A 27,584-nucleotide genomic window follows, 5' to 3' on the forward strand; every position below is an offset into this window, starting at 1 on the left:
TGGTTTCTAAGAATGAAGACAGCATGACAATAAAGAAAAGTTCAGGTGTACCAAGCACCTGAACTTGCTAGTTGAACTTGCCAGTCACAGGTGGGGGTTGGTATAGCCACGTGTTGGCAAGGGTTGTCCAGGTCACAGTCTACTCTAACTGAAAAGCAAGAGCAAGATCATTGCATTCTCAATCTCTCTCTCTCTCTCTCTGTGATTTTGTATGTGTGTGTGTGTGACAGAGAAAGTATTAGTACCACATTTTTTTTTCTTTTGAAGATCTTTTGTTTACTGAAAAGGTAGAGAGCCAGGGAGAGGAAGAAACATGGATAAAAGGGGAGTTCTCCCATCTGCCCATAACAACCAGAGGTGGGCTCAACCAGAGGTAGACTCAAGCCAGGTACTAGGAGCTTCTGATTCTTCCATATAGGTCACAGGGGTTCAAGCACTTGAGCCGTCTTCTGCTACTTTCAAAGGTGCATTGACAAGAGGAGGATTGAAAGGAAACAGCCAGGACATGGGTGGGTTTTCCAGTTTGGGGCAGGGAGGGCTGGCAGTCACAGGTGGTGCTTAGCCTGGTGCCGCGCAACACCAACTCGTACCCTTGAGGGCAGTTCTTTTCTTGCTTTTGTTAAAGACAACCTATACTCAAAGTTAGCATAAAGAGCTGAGTAGGATAGACACATATGAAGAAGAAAGAAAGGAAAATCATTCTGAGTCTCCCACCCAGAAACAACCAGTAATAACTTCAGCAGGCACATCAGTGTGTGTGCAGTGTGGAGACACTTGGAGGAGCTCCTACGAAGAGTGCAGCCAAGCCACTGCCTCCATGGTGAGAATCAGGGAGTGCAGGTGCAGAGAGGGCCTAGTGAAGGGCTCTGCATGGAGAGGAGTGGATTTGCAGTGTTATCTTCAGTTTACCCCTTCACAGCTTTAGCATATAAAGTTACCTCTGGCCAGAGAGCCAACGCTTCATGAACTGTATTTGGGGACTGGCATTGCACTACAGCGAGTTAAGTTCTTGACTGTGCCTCTGCAACCTCAAATCTGGAGCATCAGTTCAAGTCCCAGCTGCTCTGCTTTCAATCCCACTTCCTGCTAATGGGCCTAAGAAACAGCAGGTGATGTCCCAATGAGAAGGGTCCCTATCACCCACATGGGAGACCCAAATGGATTCCCAGCTCCTGGCTCTGGCCTGGCCCAGCACTGGCTGTTGCAACCATCATAGTGAGCCATATAGCCAGCAGATGAAGATCTTCCTTTCTCTCTACCACTTTGCCTTTTAAATAAATAAAAGCAAGTCTTTAAAAAGCACATAGACAGGTGCATGTTGCTCCTAATAAACCTGACGTAGGTCTCTGGGAGGCCAACTCCATGTGCAGTTCATTGCCACAGGTCCTTCCTGAGGCTCGCAGAGACATTGTCCGTGCCACCCAGAGCCGCCTGCCTGCAGGTGCCCCTGCCTAGGAGAGGGGGAGCAGGGAGCATGTCAGTGTCCACCTCCATGCAGTGCCAGGCTGTTCTTCTGTGCCACCTCCAACACCGTCGTGGAGCCATGGAGCTCTGCCAGAGGACGGACAGCGACCCCCTGGCACTCCATCCAGATGGCTGATTCCTTCATGCCAAGGATTGATGCTCTCAGTGCCCGTTCAGAGGAACCGGGTGAGGGAACCGGGTGAGGGCTGGGACTCAGTAATTCGGTTGAATTACCTTTCATCCTCATTCTGAAACCAGCTCTGCCCTGGGCACCAACACTCCACTCCCTGGCTGCTGTAGCACCTCTTTGGGGCAGCATAGTGCCTGTCGTCTCAGAACGCACTCATACTCAGCGTGGTGTTTCCCAGGATCCCCCTCGTGGATGTCTGCTTCTCACAGCCAAGTTATATTCCAGTTATCTGTCTGAAATCCATGGCGTTTTGCAAGAAATACATCTCAGGTTTTTGTTGTTGTTGTTTGTTTGGGTTTTTTTGAGATTTATGTTAGTCTTATTGGAAAGTCCAATCTACAGAGAGAGAGAAGGGAGACCAAGAGAAAGATCTTCTGTCCACTGGTTCACTCCCCAAGTGTCCACAATATCCGGAGCTGAGCAGATCCGAAGCCAGGAGCCAGGAGCTCTTCCAGGTCTCCTACATGGGTGCAGGGTCCCAAGGCTTTGAGCCATCCTCGACTGCTTTCCCAGGCCACAAGCAGGGAGCTGGATGGGAAGTGGGGCTGCCGGGATTAGAACCAGTGCCCATATGGGATCCTGGCGCATTCAAGGCGAGGACTTTAGCCACTAGGCCACACCACCGGGCCCAACAAGGCGAGGATTTAGCCATTAGACTATCACGCAAGGCCCCTCAATTTTTGAAGTTAAACTTGCCTGTTTTTATGCTCCCATCATTTCACAGCTTTCCCTGGCATTCTTGGTATTCAACAGTAAAAACACTGGCTGTGAAAAGAAGCCAAGTGCTATTTCTTCTGTCAGACCTCTAACTAGCCCTCCTCAAGATACTGACCCCTTTTAAGAACGTTACCAATTCACAGGTCTCAAGGCTTTAGCTCTGTTTAAACTTAATTTTAATTTAGTACCAGCATACCCTGGATCCAAATAACTTGGCATCACTTGAGGGCTCTTGGCATGGGAATAAATAAAGAAGTGTCATTTGAACTGCTAGGGGAGTACGTAATGAATCACCTAGTAAAAGGAGCCTAGAAGAGTGGCAAGCTTACTGGGCCCTGACATAGAATGTCCCAGAAGGGATCGCTCAGCCCCACAGCCAGGAGCCCAGCCCATGGTACCTGAGGGCAAGGCTGCCCACCACCAGACACCCCCGTAGTCTACCCGTGGACATGACTCCCTAGTATGCTAAGGGGTCCAACAGCTCCAAGCTGCACAAATGCAAAGCAGACAGCATGATTCAGGGTGGGTTTTTTTTTTAAAGACTGATTTTATTTTTATTTGGAAGGCAGAGTTACAGAAAGAGAAGAGACAGATCTTTCATCCTCTGGCTCACTGCAGAAATGGCCACAGCAGCTGGGGCTGAGCCAGACTGAAGCCAGGAGCCAAGAGTTCCATCCAGTTCTCCCATGTACCCACGTGGAAGCTTGGCAGGAGCCACGCTAATGATTTCCCAGGTGTGTTAGCAGAGGGCTGGGTTGGTAGTGGAGCAGCCAGAATGCAAATTGGTGCCCATATGGGCTGCCACTGTCTCAGATATCAACTTGATCAATTATGCCACAATGCCAGCCCCAGGTTCAGGTTGAATAATTGACGACTGAGGAAGCTTGTTCTTCCATGGGAACCACCCAGTGTGAATCAGCAAGGACTCCCAGGGGCCCTCATGGGTAAACGCCTCCCTCTGGGTGGAGACCATGGCTTCTGCCCCAGAGCTGACTCTGTGACCTCGGGAAGGGTTCCAATCTGGCCCATGTCATGGAACGCTGCAGCCACGGTTCTGGGCCACTGCAGCCCGAGCTGTACCTGTGCCTGATTCTGCTGCATTGTCCCCAACATACTCTGGTTCCAAGTACTTTGGCACTTGACCTTCTGAGAAATGGGCAAAGGAAAGCCTGTCTCCCATCTGAGAGGTGACTGAAGCTCAGGGAGCAAAGGCAAGCTCACGGATGGGAGCTGTCACCGGTCTTGCCCAGCCCAGCTGTGTCCACTCCCATGGTGCAACCCGAAGGTTGCCTGAACCCAGCCCCTCACCCATAGAGCAGAGACAGTGCGACGTGACAGCCTGCGTTGGCACAGCACTTGCAGAAACAAGGAAATCACACCCCACTCTGCCCTGAACATCATGCCCTGCCGGCAGCGTGGTGAGCTCAGAACCTGCATGGGCGGACTGGCCTCATGCTGGTCCTGGGTCGCATAGACTGGCCTCAGCCTGTCCCAGTAAGGACAGCGACCCTGCTTTCCAAGTCTGCTTAAACAAATACGTTCAGTGTTCCAACCCCTTCACCCCAAGGAAGGCCAGAGAGGAGAGCTTGACTGTACCCCACTGACATCCCACCAAGCCGAGGTAAGCTGGAAATAAGAGGCTTCTGTCCTGAGTGGCTGAACAGTGCGGGCCCTGAACGCTGGCCTGGCAGGCAGGCAGACAGGCACTCAGTCTCCTCCTGGGCCTTCCCATCACTGAACTTGAAAGCAATGGAAGAAAAACAAATTCTCTTTCAAACCGGTAGAACAAGACCCTGAGTTTGTCAGGAAGGATCCAAATTTACAAGGTACTGGCTTCATGCTGGGACTGGAACTTAAGGGAGGGGAAGAAAGTCCTTTGCAAAGGGACACTTAGTGGTTACTCACAGGCCTGTGCAACCGGGATCAGCTGTCTCCTGCAAGGCCACCGTGCTGGGCCCTGCAAGACCAGCGAAGCCAAGGCGGAGGCTGAGGCCGGGCTAGGGAGGATAGGAGAAGGGAGTTCTCACTCCAGGTCTAAGGGCAGAGAGCCATCATCCGCTTGGGAGCAGTGTCTTCACCATTTAGACAGACGCAGGGCAGCTGTTGCCAATTAGGGCTCTCTGCCCGCTGCTGCCCTCAAGTTCTTGGGGTGGGGAGGGGTGTGAACCCTTCCCTGGGAGTCCTGGGCTCCTGTGCCTGGGAGTTCAGAAGCCTTGAAGTTGAAAGGGTGTCGAGATAAGAGGAAGGCTGGAAACAAATAGCTCCAGAAATCTTCAAAGGCCACTGGGCAGGCGTGGGAGGAGGAATCTCCCACCTCCCAGCCTAACTCTGCAGCGACCCCCCAAGTGAGGCCACCGCTGCAGCTGGGGCTTTCTGAAGGGGAGGGGAATAGAGGGGACATGGGGCCTGATGCTCACACAGTCCTCCGTGACTCAGCCAGCCGCTCATGGATTGCCCAACTTACCATAGGGCCACAGGGGTGGGACACAGCGACTTCGCCAGACCTTGTATTGACCCACGCCAGGCTTCCCCAGCTTTTGTTTGTGGCTCCCAGAGCTGTCTTCCTGGGACTGTGAAGTCAAAGCAGATGGAGTTTGCTTCTCTAGTTATCGCCTCTGTCTATGTGACTTCAGCCTTCCTGGAGGGCAAGTATGTTGCAGAGTCTGGACTGGGTGGACCTCAATGCTCTGCCGAGCCTCTTGGGCTCCTGCCCACAGCAAACGCCTCTGCAGGCGCCAGTCCCAGACCTAGAAGCCCAAAGAAACCTTTGCCCAGTGCCCATCACAGAAAGCCTACAGCTTCCCCAGCCAGTGGGGACAGCTCAAGGGTCTGGTCTTTCCCAGCAAAAGTTTTACCTACCTGCTTCCAATCTCCCATGATGCTCAGGTTGCTTCCTCTGCCTTGTGACATCGGTAGCATGGCAGCTGCAGGTGGAAAATGAGGACCACACACCTGAAGGATTGTCTTGGCTGCTGCTCAAAGCCAGTCCACAGAGCAGTGCGTGTTCACTGAGGCTGCTGCCCTCCAGGCACCCCAAGAGTCTTCCTGAAGTGCCTTTGGGAGAAGTGTTCCCTGAGGGGAGCCCTGGGCCCGCAATGCCATGTTTCTCCCCCTTCAACCCTGCCCCTTGCTACATGATTTGTGGCTGGTGTGGGCAGAAGCAATGTAGGTCTTTAGGGGACTTTGAAGAAACTTGTATAAGCAAGAGTGCCTCAAAAATGCATGTTAGGGAAAAAGTGCAGGGCTTACAACTTCTTTAAAACTTTTCATTCTATTTTCCATAAACATTTTGAAATGCCCTCCTATGTAACTCACCCTTGGTCACTGCCAGCCAGCAGGCTGGGTGCTGGGCCAGAAGGACAGCTGCTGCCTTCTCCCCTAAGAGCTTTCCTCCGGGAGCTCCACAAGAGGAGGGGAAACAAACACCCCCTGAGAACCCATCTATATAAGATGCAAGGTCAGGGCCACCCCAAAACCCAGGAAACCCAGTTACAAACTGAAACTCCAGCAGAAAGAGTGAATGTTGAGCAAACGGGCCCTGTGGTTTATTAATGGAGTGGAGTACTGTTCCATGATTTCAAAAGAAGCAAACAAAACCAGCACAGCCCAGATGAATCACAGGTGTTCTGTCCAGGAAAGCAGCCAGCCACGCCAGCCCACCTCGAGGACAGTCTGGAAGAGGCAATACCCACGTCAGTCCTGAGTCACATCAACTGGACTGGTGTGGGGGATGTTTTACATCACGAGGGGGCCACACAGTGTGTGTGTGTTGCCAGAGCCGTCAGTGTGGACACTGGAAGTGTGTGGATTTTATTGTGAGTTAATGACACCTCAATAAAGCCAGTTGTTTTTAAAATTATAGTCTTAAGTGGCAGGGATATAAAAACATGCACCATTCATCGGAAGAATAAACTCGCAGTTACTGGGGCAGACATGCAGAGCCTGAGAACAGGGCTTTCATTACGATGAGCCACTCCCCACGCTGCTGTGCCTGCCTACACCAGAGCAGCTGTGGGCAGCACGTTGCCTGTGTGTGCTGGGGGGAACCCTCACTTCCTGTGCACACCCAAGCAGCTTTCTCATTCTGCACACAGCTGGGCCTGCATGCTGGCTAGCTGTAGGGCTGGACTGCCGGACGAGGGTTCGAGTCCCAGCTGTTCTGCTTGCTACCGATGCATCTAGGACAATAGCAGAGGAGCAGCCAAGAGCTTGGGCACCTGCGCCCACGTGGAAGACCAGGAAGAGGCTCCTGGATTCGGCATAGCCCACGTCTTTGCCAGTGCCAGCCATTTAGGGAGTGAGCCAGTAGATGGAAGCTCACTCTTCCTGTCTCTCTGTTGACTCTACCTTTCAAATAGATAAATAAATCTTCTATGATAATAATAATAAGATAAGCAGGGGTCTTGATGGCCTTCACCGCCATGCAGGGGCAGGAGTGGGAGGTCATCTCCGGTCTCGGTCTTGCTTTCTCCCCGTTGGTATATATTAATGTGGAGGGCAGGCAAGAAGCTGCTACAAACCCCTTGCCCTCCTCATGCCCTCACTTCCCTTCTGAGGCATCACGGGAGGCCTTTGCCACCCAGGTGGGAATCTCCAAATTACTCGCAATCATGCTCCTCAGAGGAGTAGCGAGCCCCTGGCCGGCCCCTGGGGGGGCTGAGTAATAACAGCAATCATTTGCACACCTCCTCGCTGCCCTGTTTGCTCCCCAGTTCAGGCACTAGAGATGACTTGGCTTCTTCAACCTCAGAGGATGTTGTCATCCCGGAAGCAGCGTCCATTGCTTGGCTGGGCTTGTCTGGGACAGCGGTCCTGCATCTTGCAATGACCGTGTCATGGGTTTCTGCTGGGCCTTGCTGCTCGGGAGAATCTGTGCTGGGGACAGAGGTGCCAAAGCCCTCGAAATCTCCATCACACTGGTGTCCTGCCCTGCTGAGGCTGGGAGGGAGGTCATGGGTGCACTGAGTGTCACTTTGCAAACATCTCTGAATGTGAGAAGAGCAAGGGACGGTGGGCAACAGCTAAGACAGCAGCTCGGCAGACAACAGAAAACAGTTCTGCTCTCATCACAGTGCATTTAAAGATGGAGTACCCATGTCTGTGGCTGAGGACAGACACTGGAGCAGCAGCCTCATGGGGACACAACTGTGACCTCCTGGTCCCCAACTGGGACATGCCAGTCACTACATCCCCCCATGGTTTCTTTTTTTTTTTTTTTTGCCTTTTAAAAAAAGATTTATTTATTTATTTATTTATTTAAATTGGAAAGTCAGATATACAGAGAAGAGGGGAAAGACAGAGAGGAAGATCTTCCATCTAATCAGTCACTCCCCAAGTGGCCGCAATGGCCAGAGCTGAGCCGATCCGAAGCCAGGAGCCTGGAGCTTCTTCTGGGTCTCCCACATGGGTGCAGGCTTCGGGCTGTCCTAGACTGCTTTCTCAGGCCACAAGCAGGGAACTGGATGGGAAGCGGGGCCTTTAGTCACTAGGCTACCACGCCAGGCCCCTCTGCCTCCCAGATTGGGCCTGTTCCTACCCCCATGGTTTCTGACTAACTCTTTGATGTTCTTCCTTCTTGGGGTCTGGTACAATCTTTTTGGCCTCCCCAATAGGTCAGCTCCTCATTCCCCACAAAACATCCATGGGCTCCTGCTGCGCCCATCTCTCAGCCCCACCTCAGGGTTTATCACTGCATTGTGTTTGCTTCTCTCATGATCTCCCAAAACCTTATGAGACACCATCAGAGCAAGGATTGTGTTGGTCTGTTTGTTGTTCAACCTAGTGTAGGGAAGGAGCTCAACAAACATTATATGTGATATGTGTGAATGGAATAGAAATGGACAGAAGATGGCTGGATGGACACTTGGAATGATACAGATAGGATGATGGACAGATCGAATGACAGATGGAAGATGGGTGGACACATGGAATCCTGGAGAGATGAAATGATGGGTTGGTGGGCAGACGAACAAGATGTTCAGACGGGTGGACCAATGCAAGGATGGGTGTCGGTTGACTCAAGGGCTGCAGAGTGGCTGTTCACATAGTCTCAGAAGTTCGTGTTGATACGTTTATTTAAGATTCCTCATAAACTCCCATCTGTAATTTAAAGCAATGCATTTCAGCTCTAATCACCGTCTTGTTTCCACCCTGGAAACACTTTCCCTGAATTTTGATGAGGCAATAAAGCAGGCATTGCTTTCCAAGCTTCCCTAACTCATCCCTTGTGCAAGACTCGGCTCTGAGGCAGCAAAGGGAATGAGACTCCCAGAAGGAGATGTGGAGGAGCCCAGCTGCGATCCTGTGATCCGCCCTTCTCACAGGGGCAGCATCCTGTCAATAGTGACCCCTCTGCACAGGCAAAGCTGGAAGTAGGCTGAGCCACATGTTTCATGCATCTGATTTCTTTTACGGATGCAAAGATAGCTATGGTTTTCTATGCATTATTTCAGTGAACACAAACAAGCAGGCATTTAGCCCAGGCCAGGTTTGAGATGCCCAGAACCCACAAGCCTTCAATGTCTGGCTCTGATTCCACACTCCGACGTCTTGGTATGCAGACACTGGCGCTGGCGTACAGCAGGCACGGACTGAAGTACTTGAGTCCCTGTGCCCTGGTGGGACCCATGTGAGACATCTTGGCTTCAGCCTTGCCCAGCCCAGGCCATTCAGGGCATTTGGGAGAGTCAGCCAGAACACTCTCTCCTACTCTCTCCCTCTCAAATTAAAAAAAAAAAAAAAAAAAGAAGAAGAAAAGCTTTTTAAAAAACTAACACATGCAACATGAGAATTTGCAAATCAAACTTTCTACTTAAACCACTAATTTTTGCCACTGTCTTATGGGAAGCCTGTTCGGGCTCACTGTGTCATTCCTGTGGCCCTACAGGAAGGTGTTTGGCAATCTTTAGGCTGTGGACCTGTCTGGGATGGCACAGCATGGCTGCTGGGGACCCCTGTCCCACTGGGGCACACGCTGCCCGCCAGTTCCTGCCCTCCAGGCACTGACATGGACCGTGGAAGTCACAGCTACATCTTAACTGGTAGGCCAAGGGCTTACCCAGGGAGGATGTTCAACCTTAAGAAAAAAATGCATACATGCATATTATGGAGTTCTTCAACAAAGTGCATGCAAACTGGAATTTTAAAAAATAATTTAAAAAAAAAAGGAATTGCAAGGGGAGTTTATTTTGGTGTAAGAAACTGTTCAAGTCTCCACATCACTTTTTCATAATACACATTTTCCATGAGCTTTTTGAAATCAGAAGTATGGATTTCAACTATTTGGGGGTGGCGGGGGGTAAGGTACCAAAACGTGTATATACTTTGACCTCCATTTTCCACGAATGTTTCTAAGCCTATTACTATTTCCAACCTGAAATAAACATTGCAAGCATGTGCAGATGCTACAAGGGCCTGGGCCGTCCCCAGCTTCTGACTGCGAAGCCTTGCCAGGTGCTGTGCAGTGCCTGATGCTCCCGGGCTGGCGCACTGCTCTGTGCTTCTGCAGTCTGGCAAGCTTGGAAGAGGCCTGTCCCAGCCACGCTGTGCTGATGGTGCTGGTGCTGAGGGTCCTCACCTGCCCAGACTCTGTGCCAACTGCCTACGGGAGGCCATGAATTTCCAGCTGGGACCCCTCCCTGCTCCCCCCCCTCTGAATTGCAGCAAACACCAGGAGAGTGACTTCATTGCCTCACAATGTAGCATTAATTAGCACCACCTCACTGAGCCCCCTCCCATAAATCACAACACATGGCAGTGTTGTCAACTGCTCCCGCTGGGGGATCAAGGTTTGTCTTTGTTGGTGAGAAGTCAGTGGGGAGGGGGTGGTCTTCTGGGGTAGGCCCAGGCATCTGGTTAGTGTGCTGGGAGGAGCCTCCTGGAGGAGGTCAGAGCCAGGGAGGCAGCAGGGGAGCGGAGGCAGGGAGGCTGAGCCTGCAGAGCAGCCCACGGCCACGGCCGCCTCCCACAGCACAGGTCTGCTCCCTAGGAGCCGGAGTAGCGCGAAGGGGAGCCTCCCAGGGCCCAGCTTGAACGTCTTTGAGACGCACACACCAACTCATTTTCATCAGATACATGACGAGTAAGTGAATAGGAGAGCTGATTTACAAAATCAGGGGGATCGCGCTGTCTAGGTTGGTTCCTGAGAGGTAAGGAGGGGGCAAAGCCAACCAATGCTTCCCCTGCCTCCCCAAGGGGAATTCAGCAGTAATTAAGCATTAAGCCCCCAGCCCTGGGCCCCAGCAAGATGTTCCTAGGAGGCGGGCCAGACAGTGCCTTCTGGAGCTTGAGTGTGCACGCAGACACCAGAAGGTCTGGTTAGCACGTGGATTCCCAGGCGGTAGATCTAGCCTGAAACTCTGCATTTTCAACAAGCCACCAGTACGAGGTCCCCCTTCTGATCAGCAGGGCCCCACTATCTCAGGAGCAACTTCTGCCTTCCCCGTGGGACCTGTAACTAAGCCTTACCTGAATAGCCAGGCTGCTACAGACGCAAGGAGGAGGCCAGAAACTGCTCCTGGCCCACATGCAATTACGGGTGTACTGGTCCTTCCTCTCCCTCTCACCTGGGCAGGTGTCCCACACCTGTTCCCCATGCCAGGGCCCCCTGGAGTCCTCACAGCATTTGCTCAACTGGAGAGGGTCAGAGTTATTCCATCTGCAGAGGAGAAAGCCGTGCCACCTCAGAGGGGATGTAGTGGTGCCAGACACAGCAAGTAACGCTTCCTGAAGTGGGCGCCCGCAGGCCTACTTGATCCTTTTAAAGAAATGAAGTTATTGCACATCCTGGGTGCTTGCTGTCCAGTCATTCAGAAGCAGCAGGGCCGCTTCAGGCCGAGCTGTGTGGGTTGAACATCCTTTCTCTGAAATGCTGTTTCAGACTTTGGGGTTTTTGGATTTGGAAATGTTGGCATGAATTTTCGCAGAATACCCCTAATCCAAACATCTAAATCTAGATTGTACCAGAATCTGACACTTTGGGAGCGCTATATCAGCACTTCCAGAAGCTTCTGATTTCTGAGCGTTTTAAGTTGTTGGATGCTTGCATTTGCAGTGTTCAACCACTGGGTGGGTATGGTTGTGTCGTCCTGGTGCCCGGGGAACCGAGCGGAGGAAGAGGAGGACACAGCAAAAAGGGAAGGGCCATAAGCCAGCAAACCTAGGGCTGCGTGCATTATGGCTGCCCTGGGCTTGGCTGCTCCTAGAGTCCTTGGTGCAACAGGAAGGCATACCAAGTAGCCAACAGGTATGGCTGGACTCCAAGGACCAAGGCTGATCGAGCCCCTTGGGGACCCTGATCCTTCAGTAGCCAGCTGGTAATTTCTACCAGCTGTGTGGCAGCCTTGTCTGCAGGTGCAAGCGGCTCAGCAGAGCTTACCCCCTTCTCACTGTCGCCATCAAATTACAAGGGCTCGGAGTGAGCACAGGGCTGGGAGGATGCCCCCTCTAAGCTTGGTGGCTCTTAACTCCGGCTGCAACACAGACCTGCTGTCCTGCGTGGCAGCCTGGGAGCCATCAAAGTAAAGAATAATGGCTGTGGCCATCCTGGCCTCTACCCAGAAGTCCCAGAAGCAGGGTGTCTGGCAGGAGGCTACTCCCAACTTCCTTCACCAGCAACCCCCCTGGCCTAGGAGAATTGGCAACAATGACCCAAGAGTCTCCAAAGCCACAGACTTTTTGTTTCACGATGTCTATTTATTTGTGTTTCTTTTGTCTCTTCGGGTTGACCTGAGAACAGATTTAATGAGACCTTCAGTAAGTGCTCCTGGTTGACACCCCGGGTGCAGCAGGCCCAGCCCTCCCCAACATGTCAGGGAAGCCCTCCCAGACTCGGCTATAATTAGAAGTCAATTAAACGAGTATCTGTGATTACCATTCTTGGAAGGCCTCCAGGACTGCCAAGGGACCCTGGCCCAATCTGCTGACTACACGGAGGCCCACCTCTGCTAAGCCCACCTGAAAACAAGGTTGGGAGCTGTGGAGCTGGCATAGCCGGGCCCCACACGCTCCCTTACTGGCCTTTGTGGCACCTGCCCTTTGTCCCCTGCTTGGTGGAGCTGCCGCACCCCGGAGGCCTCTCTGGCTCTCCCACACTGCCTGTCCCAGCTTGCTCTGTTGCTAGAAGGAAAACACCCAGCAAGTTCACCACTGGGTGGCTGGCTGGGTGCTTTCATCTTGTTTCAGCCTTTTCAGTGTTTCCAAAGATAAATGCTGGGCAGTGGGCTTGATGTGGAAGAAAGCAAGCCTTTGTAGCCCTGCAGAGGTTCCGGAAGCCCTCCAGGGGGCACTGCCCCTTGCAGTAATGCTTCTCTAAATGATGTTGGTGAGACTCAAAAAACGTACCGAGGTCCTACCATTTCTCAGGTCTGTCCCGACAAAGGTGTCAGGCAGAGCAGGGTCGTAGAGACTCAAGGAATTCCTACTTTGCATAAACCAGCCTGGGACAGGCAGTGCCAGCCCCAGGGCACTCCCTGGTCACCTGGCTCAGTCCACAGCAGCCAGCACCACACTGTGAAAGACGTAAGCCTGACACTGCCAGACCCCTCTCCTTGGTTTCTGGCCGCCACACTCTACTTCACTGCTGGCCACCAAGTCTTCCTAGACCTTTATGGGGAGTTCTCTGAAGCCATTGCTGTGCAATGGAGCGCCCCCCACCGGTAGGCAAGTGGAGTTCAACGCCTGCTGCTCTAAAGGGTTTTTCAGTGCTAGAAAGAGAAGTATGCTGTCGAGGTTTGGCCTGCATCGTATCCACCCTCCTTTTGAAATCTCACCAAGCAAAGCCTGAGCTCCTGAAAGTTTCAGAAAAGAAGACTGTGCACAAACACCTTGGAGATTTGTTGTCTCTCTCTCTTTCACTCTGTCTTCCCCACTCTTCTGTCCCAACCACCTGTTCCAAGTAATCTCCCTGGTTTGTCCAATTTTCTTTCTTTTCTTCCAAGAGATAACCTCCTGGCTGCTCTTCTCCTAACACCTTTGGTACTTGGCAGAGACGAAACTCGGGGTTGGTGGGGGAAGCAGGCGGCCTTCCCAGTCCCAGGGTCTCCTGCCTTGAGCCACCCTGCATGGTCTGTGGGAGTCACCGGTTTCCAGGAGCAGAATGACTCCATAAGGATAGGGTATTTCAGGACCTAAGAGTCTGGTGGGGGTCCCAATGCACAGATTGTTTTTGGTCTCTCAATTCCAGAAGGTTCCACATATACCAGCCTCTGTGTCAACTCAAAGCGGCAGCTACCCAGAGTGGCCGCTAGGGGAGGTTGGTGTCTCTCTTTGCAGAGCCAAGCTGGTTAGTGCCCAAGGCGTGGGTCAAACTGCTCCATGGAAATGCAGTTCCCCTCCCAGGGGTAGGGGGAAAAAAGCCCCCCCTCCTTGAAAGCAGCATGCTATGGCGGTGGGGGGCCAGGTGGCTGGGCCCTGGCCATCCTCTGTGCAACTTTAGCCTTCCACTTGCTTTACATTCTCGTCTCTGTCCACTTGATGGATGACCACTCTTCAAAGGACCCTCCCAATGGGGCTGGCTGAGCCCAATCTAGCGGCCAGGCCTCGCTTCCTGGCATGTCCCTGTGGTCTGGGGTCCAGGCATTAGGACCAGCCGGGGGCACCTGAAGTTTAAAGTGTCCGGAAGGACACATTTTCTTAATGGTGAGTGCGTGAATTATCGGTTAATGATGCAGAGATGTGGCATGAGGCTCCCATGAACCCTAGCCCTTCCCCATTGCAGGAAGTGGCATGACCCTGGCAAGGGCCCCATAGCCACCCGGCCAGGCCCTGTGAGTGCCCCATGCTGTTTCCTGGGGGCTCCTTACCCCTGGTGGGACCCAGATGAGGCAGCAGCTGCAACTGAGGCTGGGACACCCCCGCAGTGCCCACCCAATGCTGACCGGGTGTGTCTTTCAGGTGAGCCCCCGGAGGAAGATGGCCGTTGAGGGAGATTTGATGTGGACGCCCTGGCTCCCGGTCCTGGTGGTGAGTATGCAGCCTGCGTCCTCCTCCTGATGGCGCTGTGGGCTCCACCCTTCCCCGGGATATGGCCCTGGACAGATGGCTCAGCCCCTTGAGTCCCAGTTTCCACAGCTGCCGAACAGGAGGGCTGTCCGAGGGTGGAGAAGGGCCAGGCCTGTAAGCCTCTAAGAAGCCCTCCCTGGACTCTTATTCAAGGGCTCCCTCTGCAGGGTATGCAGGCTAGAACCTTCTCCAGTGCTAGTCTGAACCACATGGCCAGTACCTGGGCAATGAGAGAGCCCCAGGCTCAGGTGGGGCACCCCTTGGCCACTGCTCTGGAGGCTTGGGGTGGGACTGCCTCACCCATGAGCTCGGAAAGAAGTGCAGAAAGCTCACACGGAACCACTAATGAGTGTTAGAGGCAGCCTCCAGCTAGAGGGGCCTTCTGGGTCACTGTGGGTGAACTTCACAATGGAACCCCTGCCCAGACAGCCCCAGCTCCCAGAGGAGCCCCCAGCACCTCAGGGGCCTCCTTCTGACCCACTCACCCACTCACCCACCCACCATGGCCTCCCCTGCCGCAGGGAAATGGATGGGTTTCCTGAAGGTCACGTGAGTTCTCCACTTCTGTGACAGGTGTCACTCGTGTGCTCAGCCAAGGCAGAATACACCAACTGTGGGGAGAACGAGTACCACAACCAGACCACCGGACTATGCCAGCCGTGTCCCCCCTGTGGACCAGGGGAGGAGCCCTACATGGTGAGGACCAGCTGGGCTCTGGGGGGTGCAGGAGGGAGCTGCCCGCAGCACTGTTGCCCAAGCCGGCAGTGCTGTGCCATGACTCAGGTAACAGCCAGCCAGGAGGCAGTCTCTGCTCACAAGCTGAGTGGCATGAGCTACGACGAGCCAGTCCAGGGAAAGGGGCGGCTGAGCTGGACAGATGACTCGGGAGTTCTTTGCAACTCTGTCAGGAGTGGCCTCCGCACCCTACTGGATTCCATGAATGGCAGGTCATCTAACTAGGAAGCGGGACTGGAATGTTGTGCAACCATTTGGCAGTGTGTAGGTGACTGACTGACCACTCACTTCTCCTGCAGGATGACTGGGGGAATAGGAGATGCTCAATGGTACAGCTACAGCACTGCAGCTGTCAGAGAGCTGGGGAAAATGACACCACCAGGGACGGACAGGGCACTCAGGAGCCCACTAAGCTTAGCTCAGGGACGAAGCCTGCGGGGAGGGAGGGTGAGGTTGGAGCTGGGGAAGCCAAGGCCTGCAGGAGACACTGCTCACCCACACGCATGCGCCCTGTCTACCGCCCCCAGTCTTGCGGCTATGGTACCAAAGACGAGGACTATGGCTGTGTCCCCTGCCCAGCTGAGAAGTTTTCCAAAGGAGGTTACCAGATATGCAGGCGCCACAAGGACTGCGAGGGCTTCTTCCGGGCCACCGTGCTGACACCAGGCGACACAGAGAATGATGCCGAGTGTGGGCCGTGCCTGCCTGGGTAAGTGTAGCCCTGAGCAGACCCCGGGGCTTCCCTCAGAAAGTCCCAAATACTCCGGGTAATGGATCTGCCCCATTCTGCAAGAGGAGCGTCGGTGGCCAAGTCCCATCCCAGGGCCCATTCAACAGTGTCCTCCGATCACCCAAATCAAACAGGCTGGTTGAATATTTAAAATGAGACAGCATGTGTGAAACATGTTGGAGAAAGGGAAAATTAAAATCCCACATGAAACTATCATTTGTATCAGTGTTAGTACTCTGGAAAAACCGAAAGTAAAAGCCGTTGATAAAAATCTTTTGAATAGCTCATAATTCCATCACAATTGGGTTATGTATCCAAAGTCTTTAAAAAACAGAAGTGTGATTAACCTGCAAGCCAGGAAGATAAAGCCTTTGTTTTTCCAGACAGGAGATGTGTCGAAGTTCTTGCCTGGGTTGGGAAATCATACAGCTTTGCCACCAGTACATGCTAAGCCGTGACTGCTACAAATCATAGCATTTTGCAGGAGCTACGGGGGTGACGGAAAGCAGTGGGGGAGCCTGTGGGGGAGGCGATGGTGGTGATGTATACGTGACGCAGTGACGACACAGAAGCAGTGGTGATGACGGAGGTGATGACGCAGTCACAGGGAGAATGGGAAGAGATAACCGTGATGGGACACTAGCAGGTGGTAGAGGAAATAAAGGTTAACAGCCATAACCATGGCAGGGTTTTCAATAGCACGCCACAGTTCTCACTGTGCTTGCATACATTCTGTCTCCTTAAACCAATTAAAAAAAAAAAGATTCATTTTATTTACCTAAAGTAAAGTTACCAGAGAGGTTGGAGAGAGACAGAGAGAGAACTCTTCCGTCTGTTCACTCCCCAGATGACTTGAGGACCAGGGCTGGGTGGGCCAGGTCAGAGCTTCATCCACGTCTCACACTTGGAAGGGAGCCACCTTCTGCTTCTTTCCCAGCTGTGTTAGCAGGGAGCTTGACCAGAAGTGGGACAGCTGGGACTAGAACCATGCCTTATGGGATACCAGCATTACATACGGTAACTCAACCCGTTGCGCCACAACGTTGGCCTCCCAGAATCCTTTTTAGGCCATTTTATAGAATTAGGAGGAGGAAGAAAGTACCAGCGTATCAAATGAGGACACTGAGTGTTAACCTGTAAGAAAGAATTCCAAAAAGTAGAAAGACCCCCCCACCAACTTGAACATAGAAATTGAATCAATGCTTTAAAGTGAAATACTATAAACTCAGAAAAAGAACCTAACTTCACCTTTTTGACTGAGAAATGTTCACTCCAGTGACTTTGAACACCTTCCCTCCAGCTGCCCTCAGCCAGGATGCTGTTGTCCAAGCCTACCACCCGAGCTATAAGTCATGTCCAAATGTCTGTTGGCCAGCCCTGCCTGTCACCGACACACAGCGTGATGCAAATGTACTGGATACATCTTGCTATTCAGTACGCACACAGGAGGCAGGGGCTGCTACCAGAGAAGAGGCTATTGCGAAGACAGCAGTCCCTTAGCCGGACTGTCTGTAATTCAGATCTTGTGGTTATTGTGTGTGGGGACTCCACCCAAGTTAACATACATGTTACAAGAACCATAATCAATGCATCCACACCCACTCGCAGCAGTGTTTGTTGAAGAACTCTGTGTAGACGCTGGTGGGTACTGAGCGAGGGAAGGCCAGTGGGATCTTGGCATCAGATCTAGAATCACCCTGGGAACTGCCCTGCTTCCTAGGACTTGCATGCTTCTATTGATCTCATGGGTGCAAATACCTCCTCCAGGACAGAACTGCTCAGGGTTTTTCATGGCTCAACTGGAGAAGTACGTAGACCTGGCCAAGCTCACCTTGGAAAGAAAACAGCCCTCTTGGCAAAATTTAAACTCAGGTTCAGGAGCAGGTCGGAGCTCTCTGAACAGAGCTGCTGAAATCAAAGCTCAACGGGCTAGGGCACTGGACAGGGCCAGTGGTTCAGATTGGATCCCCATGGCCACAGCATACTCAAGAGGGGGTCCCTGAAGACTTGAGCCATCCACTAGATGGAGCTGTGGTCAGCAGGCTGACAGCTGAGCTGGAGGAGGAAGCCATCCGGTTGTGCCATGGCATAAGAGACGACTGAGGAGGGCAGAGCCCGGAGGTTGGTGGCCTGCAATGAGCTAGGAACGTGGTGAGGACTGGGCAGGGGCACCATGTGGACCATGTGGACAGCAGGAAGAAGCTAACGCTGCTGCATACAACATTGAATTCCACGGGACTGAGAAACTGGAAGAGGGTCCTGGGGTGTCTTCTGGGCCAGCCATGTGGTCAGTGGTGCCAGGACTCGGGACAGGCCGTGGGGAGGGGCAGTGAGGGCAAAGACTGCAGGTGTGGAATTGGAGGTGGCTGTGCAACAGCTGCCCAAGGTCTCCAAGGAGGCAAGGAGGTGCAAAACTCAGGGCAAGAGCGCAGGGCAAGAGACTTGGAAACCCCTTGGGCATCCATTGGTGCTGGAGGAGCCCGAGCAGGTGGGATCCTAGGAGGCAGCTTTGTGAGGGGCCAGCCAGGTAGCACCCCTGGATCAAACACAGCCACAGTCAGCCCTAGGCATGTGTCACGGGACAGTGAGGAATTCAGTGGGCAGCTGGCAATGAGGGAGCAATGAGTGTGCGTGTGTCCTCGTCATTAAGAACCACCAAGAGTTTTGAGTCAGACAGAATGAGTGTGGATGAGCCCAGTGCCCTCATCCCCTGGCAGCTACCAGCTTGGGCACATGAGCAGCTAATCTTGCAGCAAAGGTGAGGATTTGCTTGGCTTGATTCCTTTACCTAGAAAGTGTCAGATTGTTGTATCCAAGCACCTGCCTTTAGAGAGACTAAAGCAATATGGATGGCTGCTGGCCGGGGGTAGGGAGACAGCCATGTGCTCCCTGCCACCTTGAGTGGCCTCCTCCATGCCGAAGAACTGCTCAGTCCACACTTGGTCACCAGCACGCAGGAGACTGCGGAGCCCAGAGCACCTGCTGAGCCCAGGAGACCTATCCCAACACAAGTGAGCCACCAAGGCTCTCATGAGAGCTGTGTCTGCCTAAGTCTGTCACTCGCAATCCCAAGGCCACCAGGACAGAGGGTCCCTTTGTGCCTTGTGGCCCCCGGTCCCCTGCCCCTCCTGCCTGGAGCTCACAGCTTGTTTGTGACAGTGCCTGCTGGCTTCTGCTTCCTGCTGCACCCCACAAGCTGAGAACAGAAGCGTGGATGCTAACAGCGGGAGTTGGGGGGCCACTCCCACCCTGTGGCTTGGCAGGTCCTCCTGGGGATCTGCAGGCTCTGCTGGGCTGAGATGCTCACACCACAAAGAGCAGCCTGTGGGGCCTTCCTGTTGGGGAAGGCGTTGCGTGGGAGGTGCGGGGGCAAACCCACAAGAGAAAGAGAGGAAAGGTCGGGTTTCATCAGCTCTGCCAGAGAAACTCCGCTGCCTGGGCTCGGTGCCCAATCCCAACCCCAGCGCGGAGGGGAGCCCGGCTGCTCTACAGGCCAGAGAGTGGTGGGCACGTAGGCACTGCAAGCTTAGGGTCCCGAGAAAAGAATAGCTTGGGGGGAAATCTCAACCTGTCAACTTGGAGGAAGTCATCCCCGGTCCATTCCCACTTGGGCACCTTAGTCAGTCTGCAGGACAGCCCACAGCTTCTTACCGAACGGGTCCTGTGTGCAGTGTGTTCGCCAGCTGCAGGCTGATGTAAGTGTCTGGGCAAGCCTGAGGGACCAAGTGAGGCTGTCCGGTAGATTAGGTGAATTCCATGTGTGGTCAGGGCTGGTGTTGAGGTACAGCAGGTTAAGCCGCCACTTGGGATGGCCGCATCTATAGCTCAATGCCAGCTGCTCTGCTTCCAGTCCAGCCTCCTGCTGATGCACCCTGGGAGGCAGCAGATCCTGGCTCAGCCCCCGACTGCCCACATGGAATACCATGATGGAGTTGCAACATCTTGGTTTTAGCCTGGCAGATGGAAGGACGCCCCCTCTCCGCAACCATCACTCTGTCTTTCCAGTGACAGAAATGAATAAACCTTTTTTTTTAAAAGATTTATTATTATTGGAAAGCCGGATATACAGAGAGGAGGAGAGACAGAGAGGGAGATATTCCATCGATGATTCACTCCCCAAGTGAGCCGCAACGGGCCGGTGAGCGCCGATCCGAAGCCAGGAACCAGGAACCTCTTCCGGGTCTCCCACACGGGTGCAGGGTCCCAAAGCTTTGGGCCGTCCTCTACTGCTCTCCCAGGCCACAAGCAGGGAGCTGGATGGGAAGTGGAGCTGCTGGGATTAGAACCGGCGCCCATATGGGATCCCGGGGCTTTCAAGGCAAGGACTTTAGCCGCTAGGCTACGCCGCCGGGCCCATGAATAAACTTTTAAAACTCCATTTTTAGGAGATTTTCAGCTTACCATGGGCTTACCAGGTCAGTAGCAGAAAATAAAAATCTGGCTCAAGCTGTGGGACATCAAACCTGTCCAGAGATAAAGGAGCAGGCACCCATCCCTGGGGCTGCAGCTCCTCGGTGAACCCCGACTCCAAGCAGAGAGGATGGCAAGGGGTCCCCAGTCCTGACCAGCCCAGAGGGAGAGAGAGAGAGGCAAACTGCGTAGATTCATCTTTTCTTGTCTTGTCTTTTCTTTCTTGTCTTCATTTTTTTGTTGCACGCTGCCGAGAGAGAGATAAATATAAATAGGTGTTTTACACTGTTCACTCTCCAAATGGCTACCGCAGCTCAGGCTGTGCCAAGCCAAAGCCAGGAGCTCCGTCAAGGTCATGCCCGTAGAAGCAGGGGCCCAAGCACTTGGACTGTCTTCTGCTGCTTTCCCACTGCAGTAGCAGGGAGCTGGATCAGCAGTGGCACAGCTGGGACTCCAACCAGCACCTGCATGAAATGGTGCCATTGGTGACATGACACTTTGAGCCACAGTGCCAGCCCTCGGTTCATCGTAAAAACAAAAACCTAATATTTTGCACAATAATGTATGCTGGAGAAAAGCATGATTTTTCTTATCCAACAGCGCTGAAAACTTGTGCCAGTTGGAGCAGCCTAATTTCTTTTTATTTTTTAATTTTTTAAAGGTTTATTTATTTATTTATTTTTAAAGATTTATCTTCTTTTCATTACAAAGTCAGATATACACAGAGGAGGAGAGACAGAGAGGAAACTCTTCCGTCCGATGATTCACTCCCCAAGTGAGCCGCAAACGCCGGCGCTGTGCTGATCGGAGCCAGGAGCTGGGAACCTCCTCTGGGTCTCCCACGTGGGTACAGGGTTCCAGAGCCTTGGGCCGTCCTCAACTGCTTTCCCAGGCCACAAGCAGGGAGCTGGATGGGAAGTGGAGCTTCTGGGATTAGAACTGGTGCCCATATGGGATCCCAGCGCATTCAGGGCGAGGACTTTAGCCATGAGGCCATCGTGCTGGGCCCTGGAGCAGCCTAATTTCGCAACAGTCTCCTGGAGCCTTTAAATGTTAGTCTTTCCCTGAGTTCATTAATACACTGCACAGTGTGCCCCAATGCCATGGTCAGGCATAGGCATGCAGCCCCTGACAGTCACAACCCCTATGGGCATTACGAGACCCCCTGCCACCTCGTGAGAGTGGTCAGCCAAAGGCGGAGATGCCTGGGCCACACCACACATGCAGCACCTGGCACTCCCCAGGCAGGCAAGGCCCTCAGAGCACCTGATCCTAAGGCCCTGGTACATGGCACCTGCCAGCTGAAGCAGAGCCCAGCACCGACAGTGCCCACAGGATGGACACAACGGTGCTTTCCAACCCTCAGAAAGGAAAGAAAGCTCACAAGACGCCCCCGGGGCACTGTGGAGCTGTGTAAGGAGAACTTTGTGTTTGCATCCACCGAGAACCTTCCTTCTGCCACGCCCAGTTGGATGCTAGCATGTGAACAAGTTGTGCCCTGCGGTGCCTGCCGATGCAGCAAGAGCCCGTGACGACCTGGTGGGAGAGAGAAAGCCGCGGCTGGGCCTGTGGGAAGAGGGGGAGGATGTCGCCCACAGGTGGCAACATTGGGCCTGGACGCGGGCATCTGGAAAACCTGTCGCCCTCCCGAGGTCACACAGCCGACAGGGCACCCTGCTGGGCACACGGTGGCCCTGGGCGACTCCCTACCCCGTGGACAGAGCCAGCACACGGGGGTGTTTGAAGGAGGCTTTTCCAGAAGGCTTAACTGTGAGGCTTGCTGTTGAGGCTTCTCAGAGGGGAAGCTTTGAGATTGGTTAATTAATGTTTACAAGATGCACAGGGATGAAAGGCACTGAGTGTGATGTTACTGGGTGCGGGCCAGGCTCAGGGAGGCTGCGGTCCAAACACCCACTCCCTGCACGGGCTGCTGCCCCAGCTGCTGCTGGGGGGCTGGGGAGCTGGCTGGTACGCAGCTAATAAAAAAGAGATTAGAAAAAGACCACGAAAGAAGCCAGCCGCCCAAAATGGAAACCATAATGCTAAGGGAAATGAGCCAATCCCAAAAGGTTAAGTACCACATGTTTGCCTTAATTTAAGATGATATGATGTTATGTATAACATGTTATGTATGCTATATGTTGTGTATAAACTAAAATTGAAATGTCAATAAAAAAAAAAAAAAAAAAAAAAAAAAAAAAAAAAAAAGAAGCCAGCCGGGAAGAGCGATTCCTCGCTCCCTTGAATTGTTAAGGGAGGTGCTGGCAGCAGGACGGTTCCTTTCATGGACTTCTCACATCTGTGACAAGCTGCGGAAGGCTTGTTTATGGAATGTAGACACGAGCCTTGAGAGAGACGCAAGGCAGAGGAGCTGAGCTGGGAGCCCCAGAAGAGAAAACTGTCTTGGCGGGACAGCCTGCCGGGACAGCCTGCGGGGAATATGGGCCATGCTGGCCAGCCCGGGATGGCATGGTGGCCACCCAGAAGAGAGAGAGAGAGAGAGACAGAGAGAGAGAGAGAGAGAGAGAGAGAGGAGGGCCACATCATGGAGCAGGGCGGCCTCTAAGGGACTTCAAACAGTGGTGTAGTACCCAGTGCATACAGCCCAGGGTGAATGCCTGCAGGAGCCTGGGCCAAGTACTTCTTTCCAAGCAAGGCACTGAGACCGGGCGGTCACGTGGCAGATTCTGTGCAAGCCCTCCACAAGCCTCACCATCCCTGCCCCTACTTCACCCTCTGGCTGTCCTGCCAGTCTGGGGGGTCCAGGTATCCTAGGATCTCACAAATGGCCATCATGCCAGTTATCCCCACTTGGCCTCACGGAGGATGCTGGCAGAGGGACAGGTGGTCTTTGTGAAGGTGGTGACAGACACGCTCAACAAGCCCATCGAGAAGGGTCCGACTGGCCCAGTGCTATGGAAAGGATGTTCTGTTTGGAGCAGTCCTGGAAACCCAGCGGGCATCCCGGGCTGGGGCTCAGCCGGTTGGTGGGTCCTTGCCTGCGCCTCACCCTCTTGTGCTGTCTCCCCTCTGTAGCTACTACATGCTGGAAAACAGGCCCAGAAACATCTACAGCATGGTCTGCTACTCCTGCCTGCTGGCACCGCCCAACACCAAGGAATGTGAGTGTCCTGTGTGTGCCAGGGCCGTGCCGGTCCAGCCTCCACACCTTCCAGTACGGGGGGGGGGGGGGGCGCCGACAGAGCCCTTGCTAGCACTCTCTTTGAACGAGTGACAGACTAAAAGAGATCTTTCATCTGCTGCTTCACTCCCCGAGCGGCCACACCAGCTGGGACTGGGCCGTGTCCGAGCCCCAGCCAAGAACTCCATCTGGGTTGTCCACATCTGGGGGCAGGGGACAGAATGCCAAGTCATTGGACCGTGTCCCGCTGCCTTCCCAGGGGCATTAGCAGAAATTGGGATCAGGAGCAGAGCTGCCACATACCAAATTGGTGTTCCGCGTGGGAAGCCGTTGTTACTGGCTACACCCCATCCTTGGCCCAAGCTGTCTTGACTAGTTGAATTGCAGGCATAAGGAGAAGCGCTACCTGGCCTAATCATGGGGGCCTCAGGGTTATGACGTTGCTGAGCCTTGAGCCAGAGGGCTGGACAGTCCACTTGCCTGCATGAATACCAGCTTTCTCACCCTGAGATGGGTCACTAAAACCTAACCAGTCCATCTCATGCTATCATTGGGAAAACCAGCAGTGTTTCAGAGGCCAAACCTTTTCTTTCTTTTCTTTTTTAAAGATTTATTTTTATTGGAAAGGCAGATATACAGAGAGAAGGAGAGACAGAGAGAAAGATCTTCCATCCACTGGTTCATTCCCCAAGCGGCTGCAACGGTTTAGATCAGAGCTGAGCTGATCTGAAACCAGGAGCTTCTTCCAGGTCTCCCACACGGGTCCCAAGGTTTTGGGCCGTCCTTGACTGTTTCCCCAGACCACAGGCAGGGAGCTGGAGGGGAAGCGGGACTCCCAAGACATGAACCTGAGCCCATATGCGATACCGGCAGGTGCAAGGCGAGGACTTTAGCCATAGGCTACTGTGCCGGGCCTGAGCCCAAGCCTTTCTGCAAAATGGAGTCAAGTGCTAGGCAGTGGTGAGGGCCGAGAAGACAGAGCAGGGGCCACAGCTGATGCTCATAGCACCCACCCCACCCTGGGCAGGAAGGAGGAGGAAGGGCTGGGGGGAGGGGGCAGCAGGCCCTCCCTCAGTGGGAGGTGATGTGTGGTGTTCTGAGGTTGTGGTCTAGGGCTGGCTAAGGCCGCTGGGAAGAAGCTGGTGTCTGGTCCATGACCACAGGGACACTTGGGGGAAGTGCCCTGGACCCTCTGCTGCCCGTGACGCCCCACCAATACCCCGTTTTCCTAAAAACCTTGGGCAAGTGAACAGACGGGCACAAGGGAGGAAGGGGAGCAGCCCAGGAACGGGGGAGCAGCAACCCCTCCCAATGTCTGGCTAGGTCCAGGAGGAGGGGTCTGTGCAGTGGGTGGGGCATCTCTAGGGCTGGGCTGGGCCGTCGAAGACGAGATACCCTGCGGCTGAACCGTCGGGGGTGGGGGAATTCCCTCCTTCCGTAAGGCCTAAGTGCAAAAGCCTGCCCAGGACTGGTTAGCACATCTTTCAAGACAAGGCTTCCTAAACCGGTCTGAGACAAACGGTTCCTGGATGGAGTCCTGGCTGGGACAATTTCAGTCACCTGCCATCAGTTTGGAAAAGGGTCTTCACCTCAGGCAACGACTCCCGAGGGGCCCTAGTGTGTGACAGCTGTTAGTCACATGGGTGCTGCCCAACGCATGGCCAGGGTGCTGCTTCTGGGGGCTTTGGAAACAAGTGCACCCACTTCCCACCCTCAGCTCTTAACTCCTCCCCCCAACCCCATTCCCAGTCAGACCTCATTGCTGGGCTCTTAGAATACCATTGTGAGGGGAGTCAGGAGAGAAACAGAGCCAGGGGTCACTCCGGGGTGGGGCCAGCAGGTCCTGTGAGAATCCCCTGGAGACAGCATAGGCCTCCATCCTCATCTGGGTTCGGGGTGAAGCCACCAGCCTGTGGTGAGAAGGAGGAGGGCCCCCCCCCCAGGTGGGAGCTTCATCATTGATGTGAGGGCATCCCCACTTCCTTGACTCCAGTCTGAACCCAGAGATCACATTAGCCCCAGCTCAGATGTCAGCAAGCGGTTACAGCTGGAGACACAGTGGCTGTGACCATGGCCCCCAGGAAGTCACCAAGATGCAGACTCACGGGGCCACCTTCCCTGGGCAGCCCCCTGCTGGAAACCCAGGGACTTCTGATTTCATCAGAACCTGTTTGTTGCCCAGGCCCCAGCAGTCCTCGGCCTCCCTGAGTCTGCCAAACATCCTTGGGATGCTAGTCGGTGAATGAAGCAATAAGGCTCAAGTTCACGTTCAGAACCAGAAACCCACACAGAATAAAGTCCAGTTTAAACAAGCTTTATTGGGAGCGCTGCCAGCTGAGTTTCATTGGTCTGGCGCAGACAGAGGACCAGGGAAGCCACGCCCAGAGCTTGGGGCACAGAGAGAGGTGCCTTATACGGTGTTGCAGAGCGCTAGAGGTTTCTTCCGACTTCGGTGACTCCAGTGCTCCAGTGAGGGGGCTCCGTTCTGCAGGTGTGACCTAAGCATCTTTCTCAGCCTCTCCCTGGGCTGCCCCACCCCAGCTGGGCCTTACACGAAGGATGCTGCAAACCCGTCAGGTCCTCATGGGAATGATGCTGGGGCACAAACTGGCAGAGAGTGGCGGCTGGCCAGGAGTGAGCTTCAGTCAGCCGCTGGTCTGGTGACAGGATGCTTCATAAATCTCAAACATCAAAGCCGCTTCTTGAGAAAGTCCGAAGAGGAACTGTTAGCTTGACCTTGGCCTGGATGCAACATACCAGCACATTCTGTGGGGCTAAGGAGCTGCAGACATTGTCTGGCTGCGGTCTGAAAGAGGCCCCGCGTGGTGCCAGCCAAGTCAGTGGTGCTTGTTGCGGGAGACGGCGGCAGTAGCGTTGCTTGTCCTCATTACAGAACAGCCGCTGGGGTGTAAGCCAAGTGAATGAAAAGACCACTTGCCAGGCGAGGCAGGCATCTGAGCCAGGATCCCAGAGCTGAGTGCCTCGTCTGATCCAGTTCTTTCTTCTCACCGAGGACAGAGCCCACACACACGCACACACACACACACACACACACACACCCGTGTGCGCATGTGTGCATTCGGTGTGCAGCTCACAGAGGACCCAGCGTGGTTCCATTGTTCCGTTGTTCTAGTGTTTTGTTTTCTAGAAACCCCTGGCCCGAGTTCAGCCAGGTCTAGCCCTCTGAAGTCCGCCCTGCACCTCGGAGCCCCCTCGGCTTCTGCTTAGCAGGTTCACGCTGCACTTGTAGGACAGACACGGAGCCCTGCTTCCCGGAGTGAGTGTCCAGCTGCTGCTGCACAAACACTCTCAGTCCTAGGCGTGCACACTCTTCCCCAGCACAGCAGGTTTGGAGCAGCCCTAACACGCCGCTGAGGCTCCAGAAAGCTCCTGGTTTCCCAGGCAATGAAGCCTTACTGAAATCTTGGTGATTCTGCGCCTTTCTTCCAAGGCTGCCACAAGAGGGCGCTCCTCCAACGCTACAGCGGCGGGCGCCCTTGTCGACAGCTACCAAAACGCTGCTCACTCACTCCTAAATGGCTGAATCCCAGACAGTGCCTAACGCACCGCGGCACGACTATAAACGCGCAGATTAGCACACCCCCAGGGCGCCACTGCGCCCATCAGTCTGAAATCGAGGTTTGACTCTAGCTCCACTCGCGGCTGTTTCCCATGGCCGTGCGCCAGGTCTCCGCAGCCCGCAGAGCAGGCCTGTGCACAGGTTATCGGTTCTTCATAACACAGGCTCATGCAGAACATCTGCTATCTTCTCGCTCTACAGTTTTCAGTGTTTTTGTTTTCTTTTGTTTGTTTGTTTTTTATTTATCAGCTACTTACTCATTCCAAGCGGGGGGTCCACAAAGACGCACATAGAAAGGGACACGGACCTGCAGTTGTTGCTTCGACAATTCCAGGGACAGCCAAGTGCACATTGGGACATAAGGAAAGCTCCCGGACCCCACGTGTCTTGACTGGCACTGTTCTCACCAGACTGGCGTGGAATCGGGCAGGGGAGACTGTCCAAGAGGGCAGGGTAGCCTTACGATTGAGGGACGGGGAGGGGGGCCACCTGCAGTTCATGTTCTCTCTATCTGATGGGCAGGGGCCGCTTCATTGTGGAGAGAACAGGCCTAAGAGGCTGCAGGCTGGTTTTGAAAATAACTATATGGGGCATTTTCGTACCTACCTGCAACATA

The 27,584-nt window shown here is 53.8% G+C and overlaps 1 protein-coding gene across 2 annotated transcripts in view; it reads left to right on the forward strand.

Moving 5' to 3' along the window:
* The window catches only part of EDAR (ectodysplasin A receptor), a 70,950-nt gene that overhangs the window by 34,965 nt on the left and 8,401 nt on the right, over positions 1–27,584 (forward strand). For both annotated transcript variants that reach the window (XM_004597647.2, XM_058655299.1), the window contains exons 2-5: positions 14,264–14,332; positions 14,945–15,067; positions 15,634–15,815; positions 23,283–23,368. In XM_004597647.2, the coding sequence (XP_004597704.2) occupies positions 14,282–14,332; positions 14,945–15,067; positions 15,634–15,815; positions 23,283–23,368 (442 nt within the window). In that variant the 5' untranslated portion in view covers positions 14,264–14,281. The remainder of the gene's footprint in view (positions 1–14,263; positions 14,333–14,944; positions 15,068–15,633; positions 15,816–23,282; positions 23,369–27,584) is intronic.

This window comes from Ochotona princeps, chromosome 26, assembly GCF_030435755.1.
Source record: "Ochotona princeps isolate mOchPri1 chromosome 26, mOchPri1.hap1, whole genome shotgun sequence".
NCBI classification, from domain to species: domain Eukaryota; kingdom Metazoa; phylum Chordata; class Mammalia; order Lagomorpha; family Ochotonidae; genus Ochotona; species Ochotona princeps.